This window comes from Gymnoscopelus braueri, assembly GCF_963280865.1.
Source record: "Gymnoscopelus braueri genome assembly, chromosome: 17".
Taxonomy (NCBI): domain Eukaryota; kingdom Metazoa; phylum Chordata; class Actinopteri; order Myctophiformes; family Myctophidae; genus Gymnoscopelus; species Gymnoscopelus braueri.
Window position 1 is genome coordinate 24,628,326 of NC_137617.1, and position 18,686 is coordinate 24,647,011.

An 18,686-nucleotide genomic window follows, 5' to 3' on the forward strand; every position below is an offset into this window, starting at 1 on the left:
GTCCCCATAAACATGCCGTGTCCAAAATGCCACAGATGACAGAGAACTGATTCACAGCTAAATGGTTTATAGAGAAAAATATGTCAGTTGGTGGGTTCCACATATGGTCAGTTCTGCAGTTAAAATTTTTCCTGGGGTGAAGATGACTGACCCTTCTAACAGATCATTGAGAAGAACAGCTGTCGGTGCAATCCAGAACACATGAGACAATTAGTTGTTTTGGAGGAGAGAAAAAAGATCAGCAAACATGCAGATAATTCCCATAACAAAGCACAGCTAAGCATGCTTGGCTGGTATGGCAAGTATGTGGTAAGGAGTTTTTTAATGCTTGTTTGAAGAAAACATTTCAGTCATTAAATGTGCGTTGGTAACCACTGTACAAAAGCCATGACACCACTGAGCATGTTTATTCCTGCAGATTATGTTTTCTCAGGTACCATAGGTAACTATATTTTACACACTGCACTAACAGGGTTTTTAATCCTGCTCATAAGTCCTGTAGGAGTTTTCGTTTGACAGAGGAACTCTCAGATGAAAGTTGCACAAACAGAGCTCCAGCAGCAGCCCGCGCCCTCAGCTCGTACATGTCATAGTCGTGGGCCCACTCTACGTTTCCCCAATGCTGAATCTGTACAGGGAACACAGCACAATGGAACAAAATATACATATGTGGAGGAGTCATAGTTAAAGATACGTTTTTTGTTTCTCCAATCCACAAGGCTACCCCATTCTAAATTAATATGCATAATAAACATTGTACTTTATTAACCGTTATTTAAGCTAACATTAGCAACAAGCTATCCGTAAAAACAACATGGATTTCAATCAATTTTGGGGGATTTATGTTGTTTGGATATCAATTGATAAATTGGTAAAAAAAAAATAGTCGTGAGGTAAGAGTAGTGAGGTAATGATTATTCCAAAAGATTAACACTGGTAAATATCATGCATTATTAACCACCCCCACATACACACACACGTTTGATGCAAAATAATGGGAATCAGTCTGGCTAACACCGACTACGTGGTACAGCAGCAGCGAGCTGTAGTCATGTTAACCTAGAGCCAAGAGCCAAGACCCAGTGTAACTGTAGCACAACACTTAAATTTAGATAAATCTGCATAAGACTTTGCTCACAATATTAAATAATACAAAACAAGATGTAAAAAATAACACAGGTATCTTAGTTCATGACACCATTCTGCTACCTGGAATTCCTCCTCTAGTCTGGAAAGCAGCACAGCCTCTTCCACAGTTATGTGTCTGTCAATCACCCCAAGTGACAGCACAACTGACTTTAGCTGGGCAATCACATACTCAAGACCTAAGAAAAAAAGGAAAAGTTGGCACTTCTTTAAAACACATCCTTCACTCAATATGGGTGTTAACCCTCCATATTAATTCACATATGACAAAAAGGTTATCTCATCTTATATTCCAACCATGTCTATATTGTTTATCCGGGGTCATTTCGCAGATGTTTTTTACCTGTTAAGGACCAGAAGTTGTAAGATTTGAAGTGCTGTTGGAATGTGTCCTTGGTCCTCTCGGGAATCACAGGACCTAATATATCAGACGAGGAGCCGATGACAACATCATATCTGCAGTTGAATTGTGAAAGACAGACATGCGGAGCACTGTTATTACATCCGGCCCTGTGTCTTCTTTATTGTTCTGCATTCAATCCAGTATCACATGAATATTATATGATATTGTTGGATGAGGATTATAGTGATGTTTTGTAGTTGAAGCTAAAAGTAGATATGCCAATGTACAAGTTCTGCAGTGAGCCAACATGCCTCATGGACTGTTAGGATGGACATATGACAGACATGGATGTGTGACAAATGTTAGGGCCTTCACATTTAAATCAGCCACTATGCAGAGTAATTACAAGTTGACCTATGGTTAAGTCCCTCCCCTTGAACACAGACTGGCCAATGATACCTTAGCAACCGTAGATACCATAGCAACCTTAGATACCTTTCAACTCCATAGATGCATATATGGAGTTAATTAACTATTTTTTACACTGGTTTATGGGATAAAATGGCAAAAGATTTGCAAGCAACTTTGATTAGAGGCTGGGCAATGGGGTGATTTTTATCCTGTTTCCTAAATCTAAATAAAACAACCAAATGTATCCTGTGGATCAAGCTCTGTGCCTGGCCATACAATTGGGTTAATGAGGAGACAGCCCCAGTGCCAGCTGAAGTTGACAAAGCAGGTGTCTGAAAGTAGAAAGGGGGCACGACATTTACTGTATGTATTCACCCAAGCAGAACTCATGCCACCGAAATAAAAACACAATTGAAAGTCGTGGAGGGATGGTTGCACGGTGCGTGGCATTTGGTTGTCTCTGAGTGAGCAGTAGTTGCTGTCAGGGGGTCTCATTTGCTTTGAAATGTGTTCCAATTTTATGCAGCAAAGATGTTCAATTCAACGCAATACATCACCCCTTCATATCTGCATTTACATTTTATACTTACTTGCATATTCCTCTTTGGCATAATGAAGACCTTTTTGACAGCTTCTAGATTCAATTTGGTCTGTCTGTCTCCAAAAGTTGTGTAATGTACTAAATGTAGAGCCTCTTGGGTAAATTTCTCATATTCCATTTGAATGGTCAAAGGTAGGCAACCCGGCCTAGCGCAGACCTGCGCTCCAAGGAGCATACTTTTCTAGTTGTATATGCAACTGACCTGTTTTCAATCCAGTGCAGCACAGGGTCCCACTCATTATTCTGTAGCTCAACCAAACCTGGAGGCTCATCCACTCTGTAACTGCAAAGAAAGAGTACCAATAAAAATATTTACAACCACTGCAACCGCAGACAATGCACAGTGTAAACTGTAAACTAGAACTGGATGGTCAGTGAAACACAAATCTCTGGCAATAGACACGCCCCAATGCTAATACTTACAATGTCTAACAGAGTAACTTCAAAATGCGTCTCTCTCCCTCTGTGTTCGATGTGTGTACATAGTATACATATTATGCACAGGTTCTTTTGTGACGTTCAGTATGTTGGCGTTAACATACCCAGCTTTCAATAGATGTGGGCTTTATCACTAAGGCATCTCTCTCCAATGCAAGTGCACATGCTTGAGGGCGTCATAAGTTCCACAGGATATGTTGACACATTTAGTATGTTGGTAATCAGGTGTGAGCTTTAATTCAACGGTGCCACTCTCCCGCGTACGTGCACATGAGCGCCCATCATACTGTAGTCTCGCAGTCTACACAACACAGTGTAAGTGGAAGCAACTGCTCATCATTAAAAGCAATAACATTTAGGTTCTCAATCAGAGAGCCATACCAATGATCCTTTATTTATTTGTTCCCATAGTTATGTGTGGTGTAATTGTTAACTGAACATCTAATCCTGCAAATGTACACAATACAGAGTTTAGGACTGCAAAAGCAAGAAAAGAAACTAGCATACCAGACAGTATCTGTGTCCAAGAACTTGAGAGCAGCAGTGATTATTTGGTCCTCGTTGCGTTGAGTTGGATTGTCGAGCGCTGTGTTACACAGAGTGGTCTGAAATACATAAAAAAAAACTATTTTAAAAACTTGCTTACACACACAGACAAAACACACACACACACAGACAAAACACACACACACACACACACACACACACACACACACACACACACACACACACACACACACACACACACACACACACACACACACACACACACACACACACACACACACACACACACACACACACACACACACACACACACACACACACACACACACCCTCCATCCTAGTGCAGTGTTATAAAGCCAATGGTTGTACCATGTGCATGGTGTAGAACTTCAATGTGTCCTTCTGAGCATCCCATTCTGTTGCTACAGCAATGGCCAGAGGTTCATTTGGCACCGTGAACAGCTTCCCGCCTGGCGTTTTCAGTTTCCTGCGGTCCAGGTTGATCTCGTAGAGGCCACCTGGACAAATAATAATGTAAATGTTAAAACCTAGTATCGTTACTTCAATGTTACTTACTTACTGCCTGACATACAGTCGGTTGAATACAGGGAGGACTCTGCTGCCCACATTTCCCTAGTTCCCACTCTTCCGAGGCCTGGTGCCCAGAATGTTTTGGTGCCCACCCTTCCCGTTACTGTACTGTCCTGTTACTGTACAGTTTATAGTGTTTCTTTGCTAAAAAAATAAACACACAAACCTAAAGGATATCACACCAATAGCATTTAGAAACATACCTTCTCCTTGTGATATGCTGACTTCTTCATAAAACTTCCTCCTCTCTGTAATGGAATGGCAGACAGAATGTCATAAAACGTTGATGCAAACTGCAAACAAGAGCTGCATGTGTGCATTTTCTATGCATGTGTGGTGGCATTCCCTTACCTTGGAGAGCAGAAGAATATGGATTGCTCCTCAAAGAAAGATGTGACAGTTGAGCTGGGAGCACATTGCGAGGTGAAATGCCTCCATGTCTCAAGCAAGTGGACAGTCTCACAATACCTTTCAACATTGTAGTAGTGGAACAAGGCTATGCATACATAAACACAGAGATTGTCCCCCTAAAGAACTGGGACCACCAATGATACCTGTCGACAAGCTAGGCTAACCTGTAGTGCTGCTATGCATGAACTACTATAATAACTTATCTTATTCAAATGACTAACACAAACGCAAGTCAGCGTAACAGTTTATATAGTCTCCATTCACTTGCGTTAACACACCCAGCTTTCAAAAAGACACAACAGAGCTTCAGTATTCTAAACCATGCGCGTTTGACCTTCCGCGTGTTTGACAGCTGGTTATTTATTTATTTTTTGGATATTTGACTTTACGGCTGGGAAGTGTAGTTTTAAAACGGTCTCTTCTCGGCCCGCAAAGAGGACGTCTTCATCCGAGAAAAACTACATTTCTGCACGTCCCACAAAGCCTTCCGCAAAACGAGCCAATGGCCGTTGAGCTCTTAGGCCAGTGGAACCCATGGGCTAATGAGAGGGGCGGATGCTGCTGCCAATGGCGCCGCGTCGAAGTCCACATAGTTTTCTGGGAGCTAGTGGGCGCCTGGCTTACTAGACAGTAAACAGGTTCTGGAGGAATCTGGATGTTGGTGGACTGGCCTCGGTCGCGCTCTCTTCAGACCCCCCGCCTAGCTCGTCGCCCGGACGGCCACTGACCCGCTCGGTCGGTCGGTGTGGAAGCCATGCCTGTCCCTGCCAGATACCTCAGCAACACCCCCGCCATGGCCTTCCCGTCCTCGGCCTCGCTTATCCCACTGCCGCCGATCAACACCCAGCAGCCCGGCGTCGTCACGTCCCTCCTGTACAGCGGATCCAAGTTCAGAGGCCACCAGAAAAGCAAAGGGAATTCCTACGACGTGGAGGTCGTGTTGCAGGTGAGGTGGTTTAATGGAGGTTTTTTTGTTAAAGTTAAACGGGCTGTCAGCTGATGTCGATCATTTTTACTGATCTGTCATATGATTGACAGCTGAGCGCTGGTTACAGCTGCTAAAATCACCCAGTTTGTTGTTGACATGATGATTTCTGCGTTAGGTATTTTCTTAATCTGACTCGCCAAATCATTATACATATGCTGTCATCGTTGAAGTAACGTACACACATGCAGTATAAGCTGTCATAAAGAAGGTCTGTAAAATTGTTTTGTAACGCCTATGATTGTGATGTGTAGCCTACACTGGTACACACTGAACACTGAACATCAAGATTCTCATGTTTATTGTGTTTATCTTTTAAGCATGTAACAATGGAAGATTCATACTTGTGTGGCTACCTGAAGATAAAAGGATTGACTGAGGTGAGAAGAGCATCCCTGTATTTTATTCCTCTAAAGACCTAAACTATTTACCTTCAGCATGTCACCACTGTCATGTTTGTGTAACCCATCCTGTGAAAACCATGTAAGTAGTCTAATGTATGGACTGCTTCCAGGTCCTCCTGTCAGAGACGATACAATCTGGCCTATGCTAATGTAAGAGGGGGGGGGACCCAGCAACAATGGTTGTTTACATAGTTCAAAAATTGCTTCACTGGTGGTGTTTGTTTAGAATTAGATTTCAAAAGAAAGATACCAAAGCACATTGATTTGCAGATGGCACTGGTCCTCACAGGATGGCCATTCAGGATGAAGGCCCGTGTGGGCGGGCCTGCCACCACATTTAGGCCATTTACCACAATAAACGGGTGTTTCTCACATGCAGGAATACCCAACTCTCACCACGTTCTTCGCCGGAGAGATCATCAGCAGGAAGAGGCCCTTCCTGACCAGGAAGTGGGATGCAGATGAAGATGTGGATCGAAAGCACTGGGTAATGCATAACGTCGTTTATAGCCAACACCAAATATTATACTTTTGAGGATGTTGTGGTGGCCATGTAGTGTGCTTAGCACAGCAGCTCAGGCAGTGTCACAATGTGAAGGGCTCAAGTCTCGCTGTTGATCTGTGTTGTATCAAATCATCCTTTGTCATTCTTTGATCCAATGTTTAGCAGAGCTACCCTAAAATGTAGTCTTTTCATACATGATTCCACTCAAAGGACATCAGAATATTTGCCTCATTGATTTGTGTGTTGGATTCAGGGCAAGTTCCAGGCATTCTACCAGTATGCAAAGACATTCAACTCGGACGACTTTGACTACGAGGAGTTGAAGAACTCAGACTATATCTTCATGAGATGGAAAGTAAGGGTTTGCCATCACAAAGGCTCCATCTTGGAATATCTCTATTCATAACTGTCTGTCTAATGTTGTCAGAACATGTTGGCTGGACCTGTTTTACAGAGAAATCCATGGATTAAAGTTCTCAGTCGCCATGACTGATTTCAGTCATTTGGATTCCATGGAAGCCAGCATGTCTTCTATGGAAGCATGTTGCGCAGCAAAAATAGCCGATCTACAAGCTCTCAATGCGTCTGCGACGCATTGAGAGCTTGTAGAAAGGCTATTTTAGGTTATTTTAAGATTAGCGCATTTGAAGTGGTCAAACTAGCAATATGTTCAGAAGCATCTTCCATAATATCTTAATCGTCTCGGATATTTCATATAAAAGCAAAGGTTAAAGCCTGAATCTGTGATTTCTTCACATGGTTGGCAGTATGTAGAACAGCAGGAACAATATTACTAAAGCATCCTAATTTTACATATTGTATTCATTGTTTAGGAATCGGCGCTAGTGTGTGTGGGGGATCCTTTCACACGGTTTCACAAAGTGAGATTTAATATAGCTTTAATCCATGGAAATCAGTCAGCGTGATGTAATGTGTAGTTGCAATAAAGCCATAGTTGGGTTTCTTTGTTACAGCAAAATTTAAGCAAACTGACTTGTAACTTCTTCATCCGTTCAGGAACAGTTCCTGGTCCCTGACCACACAATCAAAGACATCAGTGGGGCTTCCTTTGCCGGATTTTACTACATTTGCTTCCAGAAATCCACAGCAACAATCGAGGGCTATTACTACCACAGAAGCTCTGAATGGTAACGGAACCCATCGCAGTTTACTGAGTTTTTGTTGTGAAAATGACTCATAAGTTAATACTGAAAGGTGTACGTTACAGCTGCGTGTTGCAATTATGATCGGGCCAAGGAAGCTGTTGATAGAAACCTTGTTAAAGAAGCAAGTGTACGCCTTCCTTCTGTTTCTTAAGATTCATATTTTACATGCTGAGGGAATATGAAGGTCAGAATGCTAGTCCACAGGCTACATCATGAGCTGGCATTCATCTTTAGCTTAACCCAGTGGTTCTCAAAGTGGGGTCCTGGGACTCAGGGTTCTTTTAGGGGGTTCTAAATTGACCCATACAAGTCTGTAACTCTGACAGGATACAAATGGAACCAAATGGACCCTAACGGGTCCATTTGGTTCCATTTGTATACTGGGGGGGGTCCTTTAAATCTTAAAGTTTGAGAACCACTGCCTTAACCTAACATGAGTAAACCTGTGATGATCCAATTCAAGTTAAATCTTTGTCGATTTGGAACATTATTGTTTGCAGCCTGGTATACAACACAACACATTGTCACCAACAGAAGCACACAAGACACATTAAGAAAACAAATATAATGATTATGGTGCACAGGGGATCAAGGGCAGAGATAGAGGTAAATGTGCAGTTTGTTTCTGTCAGTTTGTGGTGGTCAGCTTGTGTAAGTACAGTCATGTGGCAGTGATTCACATTCCCCCAACATGCAACACTCTCAGCCTATCACACATGTATGTATTTTCCCTTTTGTCTTTCCTCCTCTTCTAATGCATGTTCTCTTCTCCGTCTGCCCAGGTACCAGTCACTGAACCTCACACACGTTCCTGAACACAGCGCAGCAATCTATGAGTTCCGGTGACCCCGGCACTGTGGCTCTGTTGGTGAGAACCAGGACTTGAGGCAGAGCTGTGGCCTGCAGATGCTACTGTTGGAGGGGAAGGACTAGGGATATGATTTCTTTTTTCTTTTGTTTTTGAGGGGGGGAGAGGGCTTTGTTGAAATGGACTCTTAAAATTTATACAAGATAACAAGTGGATGTGCCTGTTGAAAACTGGTCACCCAAGGAGATAAACTCAGGCTGGATCAGTGGACGGACAAACAAGAGGATGAATGAGGAAGATTTGGATTTTATTGAAGGGCAGATTGGTATGTGTAATGGAGACATGGGAGGAGAATGCTGTTTTGCCCCCAGGATGGAGCTTGTAAAGCTATAATCAATAGCAGTGACTGAGTGTGGTTTATAAAGTATACTCTTTATTACTTTTATTTGTTTTAATGTCTGGTTTTCCTTCACTCTGCTGCTTGAGACAGTGTTTTGGGACACTTTATCTGTAAGGTCGGGGATCCCCTTTTTGCTACTAGGGAGTTTTCTGCTTTGATCCAACTCGGAGCATGAGGCATCATATTTGACTGCCACTGGACAAGGATTCCCTTTCAGGAGTCTACTGTTGTCAACACAAGTTGGATCTCTAAGGAAGCTGAATAAATCTGCGACTGTGTGGAATAAGTAAAGAAAATGTATTGATGTTTGAGCTAAGTTCAGGATTGGAGCTTTTCACGATTGAAAGCTTTAATGACTTCATAAGCTAGAGTGACAGTATTTTTTTTTAAAGCTAAGCTGTCTCTCAGCCCACCTTAAAAAGAGATTTTCTACTTATTACTTACTTCATTGTGTGATATCAATTCTGTGTCACGATTAAGGCTGCGAAGCGAGTAACACGAAAAGAAAAGAAATCTTGCTCTGTTAACAAATTGCTTGGGAGATTATTATTACAAGTAACTGCTGTGGATTTGTGCTATTTGGGTACATCTGCACAAAGCATGGTTAATGTTACCAGTGCTACCGTTCAGCGCTTCAACTCTCATAGCCACAACCTCACTGGTTCTTAAATGTTGCATCTGGAAAGTGTTGGCTTGTCTGGATTGCCAGATGGGCTCTCAGTGAGCCAAAACAATCATGAAAGTATTCAAAAGAATTTAGTAGTGTTCTTGACCCAGGTCTGCAAACAACATTAGAGCTTTTTATTCAATTTTCAATCATTTTTTTCCCCTCCATCTTGTCACCTTTATGTGTCTTTAACTATGCAACATTGTCAACGTAGCACTCTCCAAACTTCAACCGTGGGTTTTTAGAGACAAACATTTTATTCTATCCTTATAGTATATTAAAAAGAAAGTCTATCTTCATGAAAGAAATATTTTTGTCAAATTGCCTTTTGAAAGCACTCTTCCCCTTCATTTGTGTTCCACTTTCCATGTGATGGTGCCATCTTTTTAAAGCTTATCAGAATTGTATTATAACAGGTCAGATGTGTGAAAATAGGGCTGGACTTGACTGATGGTGTGGCTGTGAGAAAATAATTAAAAAACAACATATCAAAACACCCATCACTGTGTAACACTTGTGTCACCACTGTGTAATACATGAATGTGCAAAACATAACTTAATAGATTATTACCACTATGGTAGTAAAATGGACAGGAAACTTGGTCTCTGACATATTCAAAATGTCTGTGATTTAATCTATCAGCCTTAACATGATTTAACATGACAGTTACCTGTCTACTTATGGGAGAGAATCTTACCAGCCAATGGCAGAATTATTTGCTGGTGTCATCCAGGAAAGTAGTATATGAAGTAGTTGATTCATTGATTAATAACTTTAATTCCTACGTGCAATTGTTTTACAGATGTTCATCTTGGTGCCAGTTGTGCTCACCATATCAACACGTCGGTAGTGAATAAAACCGTAGACATACATATCACCCAAATATGTATTCAGCATTTTTCACTGTTATGTAACCATTATGAACGGGCATTATGCGAGTCATTCACAGCATACTGGTAGGTCTTGTGACAGATCATTCAGGAATGACCACATGGAAACAACTGGTGCTCATTCCAAGCTCAACACTGCCCTCTAGTGATTACACCCAGATCTAACCCCAATGCTGAATTCATCTCACATAATAGGCTAGGTTCAAAGAACAAGGCGTTATTTGGTCAATGGTTGTAATGGTATTAGCAATGTTTAAGAATTCATATGTTATTTGACTATACGTTCTGAAATTGAATGTTCAAAGCAGATATTATCGTCTCCCTGTATCAATACTTAATTTATTTCTTCCCCACACGACTGACTTGGTGCCACAAAACATCTGACTTGTGTTTGTAACTGATGACCCCAATAGATGAGAAGATAACAGAGAATGTTACTGTTATGCTGAGAACTTCAGACATACTTTATATGTCTAGATATGAAGCACAATAATTCAATAATAATAGCATGATTTAATAGTTTCCCAAGGTGAAAATGGATTATACTGTATATCATTCAGTGCATTGCTGTAATTAGTTGATACATTTATGACCTGTATCATTCCTTGTTCACAACTATGGTTCACAAGCAATCATGATGAATGTATAATGTGCAATATGGAGCAACAACAATATGGCTGCATCCCCACTTAAAGGGACAAACTCTCCAACTTTTTGCTCATAAGAAGAAAGTTATTTCAAATTCCAACATTGATCTTGCCATATTAACTTTGATATTACAACATTCTGCACCACCCATCACACACACATGCACACACATACACACATATGCACACGCACTTATGCACACGACACACATAACAAATTAAAATTGAGCATGTACCACAGAACTGTATACTGACTCTCTCTCTCTCTCTCTCTCTCTCTCTCTCTCTCTCTCTCTCTCTCTCTCTCTTGCTCTCTTGCTCTCTCTCTTTCTGGCTGTGAACTGGTAGAAGGCCATAATAATAATTGCAATGAGCGGTGTGTTGATGATTCACAGAAAGCAGAAAGCAAACAGGAAATAGGGTTTATTTGCAGTGTTGCTTATAAACATTTCCAACAAAGCTGAACTCAGTATTATCAGAAGGGAGGGGGTGGGTGCCCAACTACTTCTGTCACCCATGGTTTCCTAACCAAATTATGGCTATAGATGAACATAAAGCAATAACATTAACCAGATTATAACGCACAGTAAGTGTCAGTGTGTGCAGCTTGAGGCGTGCTAAGAAGTCCTTCTCTGTCCATTGGCACTACTGTACACAGCACACTAATTTAAACCTATTTAGTTATTAGCTTCACCCAGCTGATTGCGGTCCAAGTTGTCAGACTTGAGTGCAGGGGGGTGGGGGGCCACGGCAGTTAGGGGTTAAGTGTCTTGCTCAGGGACACTGGCAAATTGCCGGGGCCGGGAATCGAACCTGCAGCCTTCTGTTTCCAAGCCGGCCTCTCTACGCATTCAGCTATGACCTTGGCACAGTGGAAGCCTCCTTCCCTTGCCAGGCCCAGTAGGCTCTGGTGTCCCAGTGAGAGTGTAGTCTGGTGTGTGTGTGGGGTATCTCTGTATACCCCTGGTTCTCTTCAGTGCTGGCGAGGGGCCAGTGAGGTGCCAGCTGGCCATGATGGCAGACTACCTTACGGCCCACCACTGCACCCTATTGTATATACCACGTCATCATTTTCTAAGGAGCTTTGAGGAGACCACTTTCTTCTGCATTAAATCATATAGGCCCGCTTCTGGTGGTCCCCAGCCTCAGTGATAGAGCTCACTATTGTTAATTCCGGTACTTACCACCACACATTCCAATGGGGCCCCCACCGAGTACTGATGTATTGGTCGTGTAGTGTTAGCACTGGGTAGGGCTTTTCTGGGCGGTGTAGCAGTCACACTTACAGGTATGGATGAACAGTTCCACATCTTGTCAACAATTTGGCCAGTAAAATGTGCCCCACGGGTCAATATCCGATTACTGATGTATTATTGATTTCAGCTGTTCCAATTTTAAACATGCAAGTTTACATTGTATTAAGTTGTATTGTATTTTTTATGTTCAATATATTTGTTTTTAAGTTCATAAAGTTAAGAATTACTAAATGCATTTGAAATTAAATACAAATGTTACACTGAATAACTTTGTTAATATCCCTTTATACTACATTACTATTGCGGGCTATTTGAGCGATGGGTTTTACAGTATACAGGTGAGTTTAGTTTAGTTTATTAGCACTTTGTAATATAAAATAGAAAACAAGTTATTGTGCAAGAAAAGGAAAAAAACAATTTAGAATCCTTTCCATAATAGAGGAATCATTAAATAATAAATTAAAAGTTCAATAAGAACAATACAAAAGAATACAAGCTTACAAGGGGACCAGCAGTAAAATGCACAGAAAATACAGAATGACTAATGAGTAAGAATTAGACATGTTTTGAAGTACAACGAAAGGGTAAATTAAAGTAATTTCTTTGCCTTGTTTGGTAGTGAATGTCAGTAGACATAAGTAAAATTAAGAAAAATATGAAAATAATTGGGAATGTCTTGTTTGCATTCTTTTTATTGAATAAACATAAATAAACAGGATTGAAAAAAATGGACCTTGTCTATAGACAATAAGGATTATTTAATAAAGAGAGGTGCAGATGGCTCATGTCTATTAGACTGAGAAATCATTCTGAAAAACCTCAGTGAGAGTGCAGGTATGCAATGTGGTCCCGTGGTGTGAGTGTGGAAATTTAGTGGCCCTCTCCATCATCAAAGTTGCCCACCCCGCAAAGGAGCTCTTGTACCTCGCTTCCCTCCTCAGGTGCTTGTCAGTGGTTGTACAGCAGGCCACTGAGCGAGGCTGGCCCATCACTGGATTGTTATCCAGGACTGATACAGCAAATCATTAGTCTGATTCAATCCAACCCCAGACCTGGTAGAGCAGTGGTTCCCAAACCTTTTAGCTCAAGACCCAAAAGAGAATTTAATTTAATTTCCTCACGACCCATCAAAATTGGTCCGCGACCCAAAGATGGGTCCCGAGTCCCCACTGTTTGGGAAACAGGTTGGTAGAGGATGCTAGTCGTTCATGTGGCTAAGAGTGATTAAGTCTTTTTAATCATAAATACTGGGATCTGGTCAAGGTCAATATTACAACACTTGCTTTTTGGACTCTCTTGCCGATGATTAACTTAAGATGTGAATATTTGTTGCAGAACTGGGAAACTCCAGTATTTCCAGCCTACTGCATCTTGGAGCTTCCCTTTGGTGAAGGTTCTGACAGCTTCCCTGTGTTAGCTGAGTGAGCTGGAGGGGTTGTAGGGTTGGATCAGGTTTTGAAGATATGTACTAGATGGGTACTACTAAGGTTTTGATACAGATAAGAATATGTATCATCCATAATATTCACATTTGTAGCAACACTTAACCATACCAAGGCCTGCAGTATGATGAAAATAAACACACAGGTGGCACACCCATTTCCCTTATATGTTTACCCTCTTGACGTCTTGAGCAACCACTGCCTTCCTGGAAAGGTCCATAGAATGATTGTGTCTACTATGATAAGTACCTATCCTTTTGTACTTTTTGTACTATCTACAGTTCTCAGAAGTCTCTACCACACCTTTCTCCACAACTTCCCCCTGGGCACAATTAGTATTATGGATGGAAAGCTTCTGCCACAAATAAAGAATATCTCCCAAAAGCAGTGGTTCCCCAACCTTTTCTGGATCAGGGCCCACTTGAAAATACGAGAGTGTTCGTGGCCCACCCATCTGACCACATGCCGTGTTAAGTGGTCAGATGTTTATTGATAAACATTATTTTGATAAACATCTGGCTGTCACGGTCCGCTCCTCGGGCCGTGGACTGTGACTTAATTATTTAGCCTTTGACTACCCTTATAAGGTCTTGGACTTATTTGGCCTTTGTTCTGTTGTTGTCTCTAGTTTTGTATTTATGTTACTCTGTTGTTGCATTTTGCCCTGATGTTTTGTACCTTTATTTTGTAGCATTGTTTCCTGTTCTGCTTAGTTACTGTCTTGTTTCACCTCCCGTTTGATTAGTCAGCCTATCCCAGCCTATAGAGCATCGCAGTTCCAGCCCCTTCCGGGTTCCACTGCAAAATACTCAATGCATTTTTCCCATTGACATTTCCAAAAATATTTATATCAATTAATTTAAGCCTAGAATCAAGCCATCCAGGGTCCTGGTGAATCATGACCATAAAACGTTTGATTCTGTGAAAAAACTTTTTTGAAAACGGCAAAACAAAGGGTATTTATTAAATATAGTATATCATATAATTAAATATAAAATAAAATAAATCACAGAAAAAAATGTTTTATGGTCATGATTCACCAGGACCCTGGATGGTTTGATTCTAGGCTTAAATTAATTGATATAAATATTTTTGGAAATGTCAATGGGAAAAATGCATTGAGTATTTCGAAGTGGAACCAGGAAGTGGGCGGGAACTGCAATGCTCTATCCCAGTGTTGATTGTCTGTTGAATTCACCTGTATGGCTGTGTCTTATTATTTCCCTGTCTATTTTATCCCTGTGTTTGCACTTGCTTGTTCATTGTCTAATGTTACGTGTAGTATGTCTTGGTTTCAGTTCCTTGTAGTCTCTATTCCCACCTTTTGAGTTAATAAACACTTTGAACCGACCTGTTCAGCCTCTTCCTCATCCTGCACTTGGGACCTACATTCTGCCCTGACTCAGACCGTGACACTGGCCAAAAGTAATACTGAAACTAATAAAAAACTAAACTAATAAGCCATAAAAAAAAAAAAAAACAGCAAACCCACGTTGAAAACGAATTGTAACTAAACTGAAAATAAAAAATGATGATAATGTTAAACTAATATAACCTTGGTGTTGCCAAAAGTGCATTTGAGGCTGCACTGTTCCAACTGTTCATGGGAAAAACAGGTGCCTGCTCTCCTATTAATATGACTGACTTCCAACAACAATATAAATAAAAGGGCATGGTCTGACTTACAGTAAAGAGCACAAATAAACTGAGCTATTTCCTGTTGGCAGACCAATAAAAGCGGACCACACCCTTAGTGGTCCAGAAGAGAGAAAGCAGATTGTGTGCATATGTTTCAACTTACCTAGTACAATAATAATGCCAGGTATTAGGTAATGCCACTAAATATGCCTTCAGACTATCACTGCCTGTTAAATTTAGATGAATGACTTTGAAGCCATGTCCAAATAATACAACGGAAACCTTGTGCGACATTTGACAGACAGGTGGGAGAGGGTGGCATGCAAAACAGATGTGATCTCCCAGGTTTTGCATGCCACCCTCTCCCACCTCAACAACAAGGGTTTAACACGTTAAAGGGGGATGCCACTCATTTTCAACATTGAACTATGTCTTTAATACACCTTAGAGCTGTTGGCTCCGCCCCCTCAGCCGAAAGTACACCTTGCCTATGTCACTGATCACATGATCTCAATCAATTATCCAGTTCTAGGCAACATAGAAGGGGGGGGGGGACTTTTTTCTTATTTCCACACAACAGCTCTAAGGTGTATTAAAGACATAGTTCAATGTTGAAAATGAGTGGTAAGCCCCTTTAAGCTGTTATTTATTGACTAAAGTGTGCATGCCTCGGTCCTGGACTTCTTGTCTACCAGACAAAACCACTTCAGACCTATATTTTGACAATTTGAAAATAGCTGATCTGAACTAAGCTTGTAGATCTGCTATTTTCAAAGGCTTTTTATACATTTGAAAAGTTGTGAAATGGGGCCTGCATCTTTAACATGTACAGGTGGCTGGACCAGTCTTTCTGACTCCTTTTCAGCATGCAGAATAATATCCATTGTTTATTGTTCTTCCGAGCTATGCGTGCATCCTTTTTTACTTCAAACATGTCTCCATGATAAAAGTAGAAGTGACGCCTGAAGGACCAGACTTCTTGCCTGCATGATTGTGTGTTTCTTTGAGTAAGTATATTTGATAACATAACATACATATTTGTTAGTATTATTTATCTTCATAAGTCTACAGGTAGCCTACTGTCAGACACAAGAGTGTATTCAGAGGTGCCTTTTGGTCTGAGCTGGTTGGGGGTTACAATTAAACATTCTCTTTGTTGTTTAGCTGGGAGACAGAGGTCTATGCATCTGTCTCCATCCCCTTTCCTGCTTCATACAGGTGCAAATTGAATCAGGGGGCTCGAAGGGTGATCTATTGTTTGTGCCGGGTGGGGGGGCTCACCTTTGAAGCTCACACACCCACATGTACCTTCTCTAGATCTCTCTGTTATATAAACTGTACCGAAATGCATCTTAGGGTGTGTGACTCAGTGGCCGGCAGGCTGACTGAGAGGACCTCAGGGTCTATGGAGCTGTTTTGTACTGTTTTGTACTTATGCAATAAATGGAAGCAACGAAACCTCACTAACTAGTGATGACTCCTTCATTCTACAACCATTCATTCTCATCTCTGGGACAACAAACTTAACTGCAATATGGCGTTGTTGGCAACTACAAAAGCAATAGAAACCTTTAAGTCTGTGGTTTTCAGATACCACATTATGGCGTCGAAGTCGGCAGTCGCGTTGGTTTGTTTTTTTGGAGGCGCAAGTCTCCAGGGATACTGAGCCAGGCGTCGAAAGAACGTGCGGCGGGACATCGGGACGACATGACGACGATTTTTCGAGAATCTACAAGGAGAGGACTTCATGACCAGATCTAGGACGGCTGGACGACTCATCTGGCTGCTCAACATATCTTCTGCGATCGCTAGAAGGGCGCGCTGCGGTGCGGACGGCAGAGCGGAGAAATTGGTGTGTCGAATTTCTTCGTGGCGGGTATGTTGTGGGGAGAGGACAGCGGGTGCCGGCAGAGTGGAGGACTTGCGATGATGGGGTTCTTCGTGGAGAGTGTGGTAACACATCTTCAGCGATCGCGAGTGGAGCGCTCTGTTGTAAACATGCAGCTATCTGTTGGAAAATCTGGGTACGGCGCTGGAGCACGGCTGGGGTGAGGAGATGACATTGAGGGAGACTGCAAGAGAGACATTATCGAACGGAACGCTGCGCATATGGGACCTGGGGTTATGTTTTTGTGATAAGGGTGGGTTAAACTATGGGGCTATGGCTGCCATGGGAAGTGATGCGAGGGTATTTTTTTACTTTCTGGTCTCCTGTGTTTAATGTGAGTTTACTTTGTGGATTATTGTTTCATTGGGGGGTACACTGCCTTCTTTTTTCCGTGTAGGCACTTTCGTGGTAGTTGTCATATATGCTTGATGGTACGGTGTAAAACTTAGGGATAAGAATTAGGCTATCTTTGAGTATATTTTGGTGACTGGACGGGGGGGACATTGATCTTGGGGGGTGGTGCTATCGCTTGGTGGGCGTGATTCGACTGTGTGCTGTCAGCTTCCACTGGGTGGTGGCTGTGTAATGTTTTATCCTGGAGTTTAAAAGGCTAACAGAGGGATCCTGCACGCTAATTAGTTTAGGGAGATGTGTCTATTTGATGTAATTCACCGTGTCGCTGTACTATGTAATCTTGGTTTTTGTATGTGCATTGTTCTGTATGATGTTGTTTGCTGTTTTGGTCTTCCTGAATGTTTTGTTTTTTCCTGGTTGGTGTTCCGGTCGCTTTTCATGGGGGGCGGGTTCTTTGTGTTTCTTTTGAAATATACGTGTTTGTGAGAGACGTTTAAATGTCTCTCATGGGGGGAATGTAGTATATTTGATAACATAACATACATATTTGTTAGTATTATTTATCTTCATAAGTCTACAGGTAGCCTACTGTCAGACACAAGAGTGTATTCAGAGGTGCCTTTTGGTCTGAGCTGGTTGGGGGTTACAATTAAACATTCTCTTTGTTGTTTAGCTGGGAGACAGAGGTCTATGCATCTGTCTCCATCCCCTTTCCTGCTTCATACAGGTGCAAATTGAATCAGGGGGCTCGAAGGGTGATCTATTGTTTGTGCCGGGTGGGGGGGCTCACCTTTGAAGCTCACACACCCACATGTACCTTCTCTAGATCTCTCTGTTATATAAACTGTACCGAAATGCATCTTAGGGTGTGTGACTCAGTGGCCGGCAGGCTGACTGAGAGGACCTCAGGGTCTATGGAGCTGTTTTGTACTGTTTTGTACTTATGCAATAAATGGAAGCAACGAAACCTCACTAACTAGTGATGACTCCTTCATTCTACAACCATTCATTCTCATCTCTGGGACAACAAACTTAACTGCAATATGGCGTTGTTGGCAACTACAAAAGCAATAGAAACCTTTAAGTCTGTGGTTTTCAGATACCACAGTATGTCTGCACATTTGTAATGTGAGAATGTTTGTGGGAAGATGAGTGAGTGAGTTGAGAGGTCCACCAATAACTGCTTA

The 18,686-nt window shown here is 41.7% G+C and overlaps 2 protein-coding genes across 2 annotated transcripts; one reads left to right on the plus strand and one right to left on the minus strand.

Moving 5' to 3' along the window:
- Positions 1–125: 125 nt before the first annotated feature.
- On the minus strand, positions 126–4,784 carry atpaf2 (ATP synthase mitochondrial F1 complex assembly factor 2). Its single transcript, XM_080456187.1, has 8 exons — positions 4,389–4,784; positions 4,241–4,285; positions 3,816–3,964; positions 3,447–3,544; positions 2,704–2,784; positions 1,490–1,602; positions 1,210–1,325; positions 126–628 (listed from the first exon to the last, which is right to left on the minus strand). The coding sequence occupies exons 1-8, from the start codon at positions 4,513–4,515 to the stop codon at positions 488–490; spliced, it is 870 nt and encodes a 289-aa protein (XP_080312313.1). The 5' UTR covers positions 4,516–4,784; the 3' UTR covers positions 126–487.
- Positions 4,785–5,007: 223 nt separating this feature from the next.
- Positions 5,008–9,883, plus strand: LOC308104185 (glucose-induced degradation protein 4 homolog). The gene is made up of 6 exons (XM_080454529.1): positions 5,008–5,394; positions 5,754–5,813; positions 6,217–6,324; positions 6,596–6,697; positions 7,360–7,490; positions 8,291–9,883. The coding sequence occupies exons 1-6, from the start codon at positions 5,203–5,205 to the stop codon at positions 8,352–8,354; spliced, it is 657 nt and encodes a 218-aa protein (XP_080310655.1). The 5' UTR covers positions 5,008–5,202; the 3' UTR covers positions 8,355–9,883.
- Positions 9,884–18,686: the final 8,803 nt, after the last annotated feature.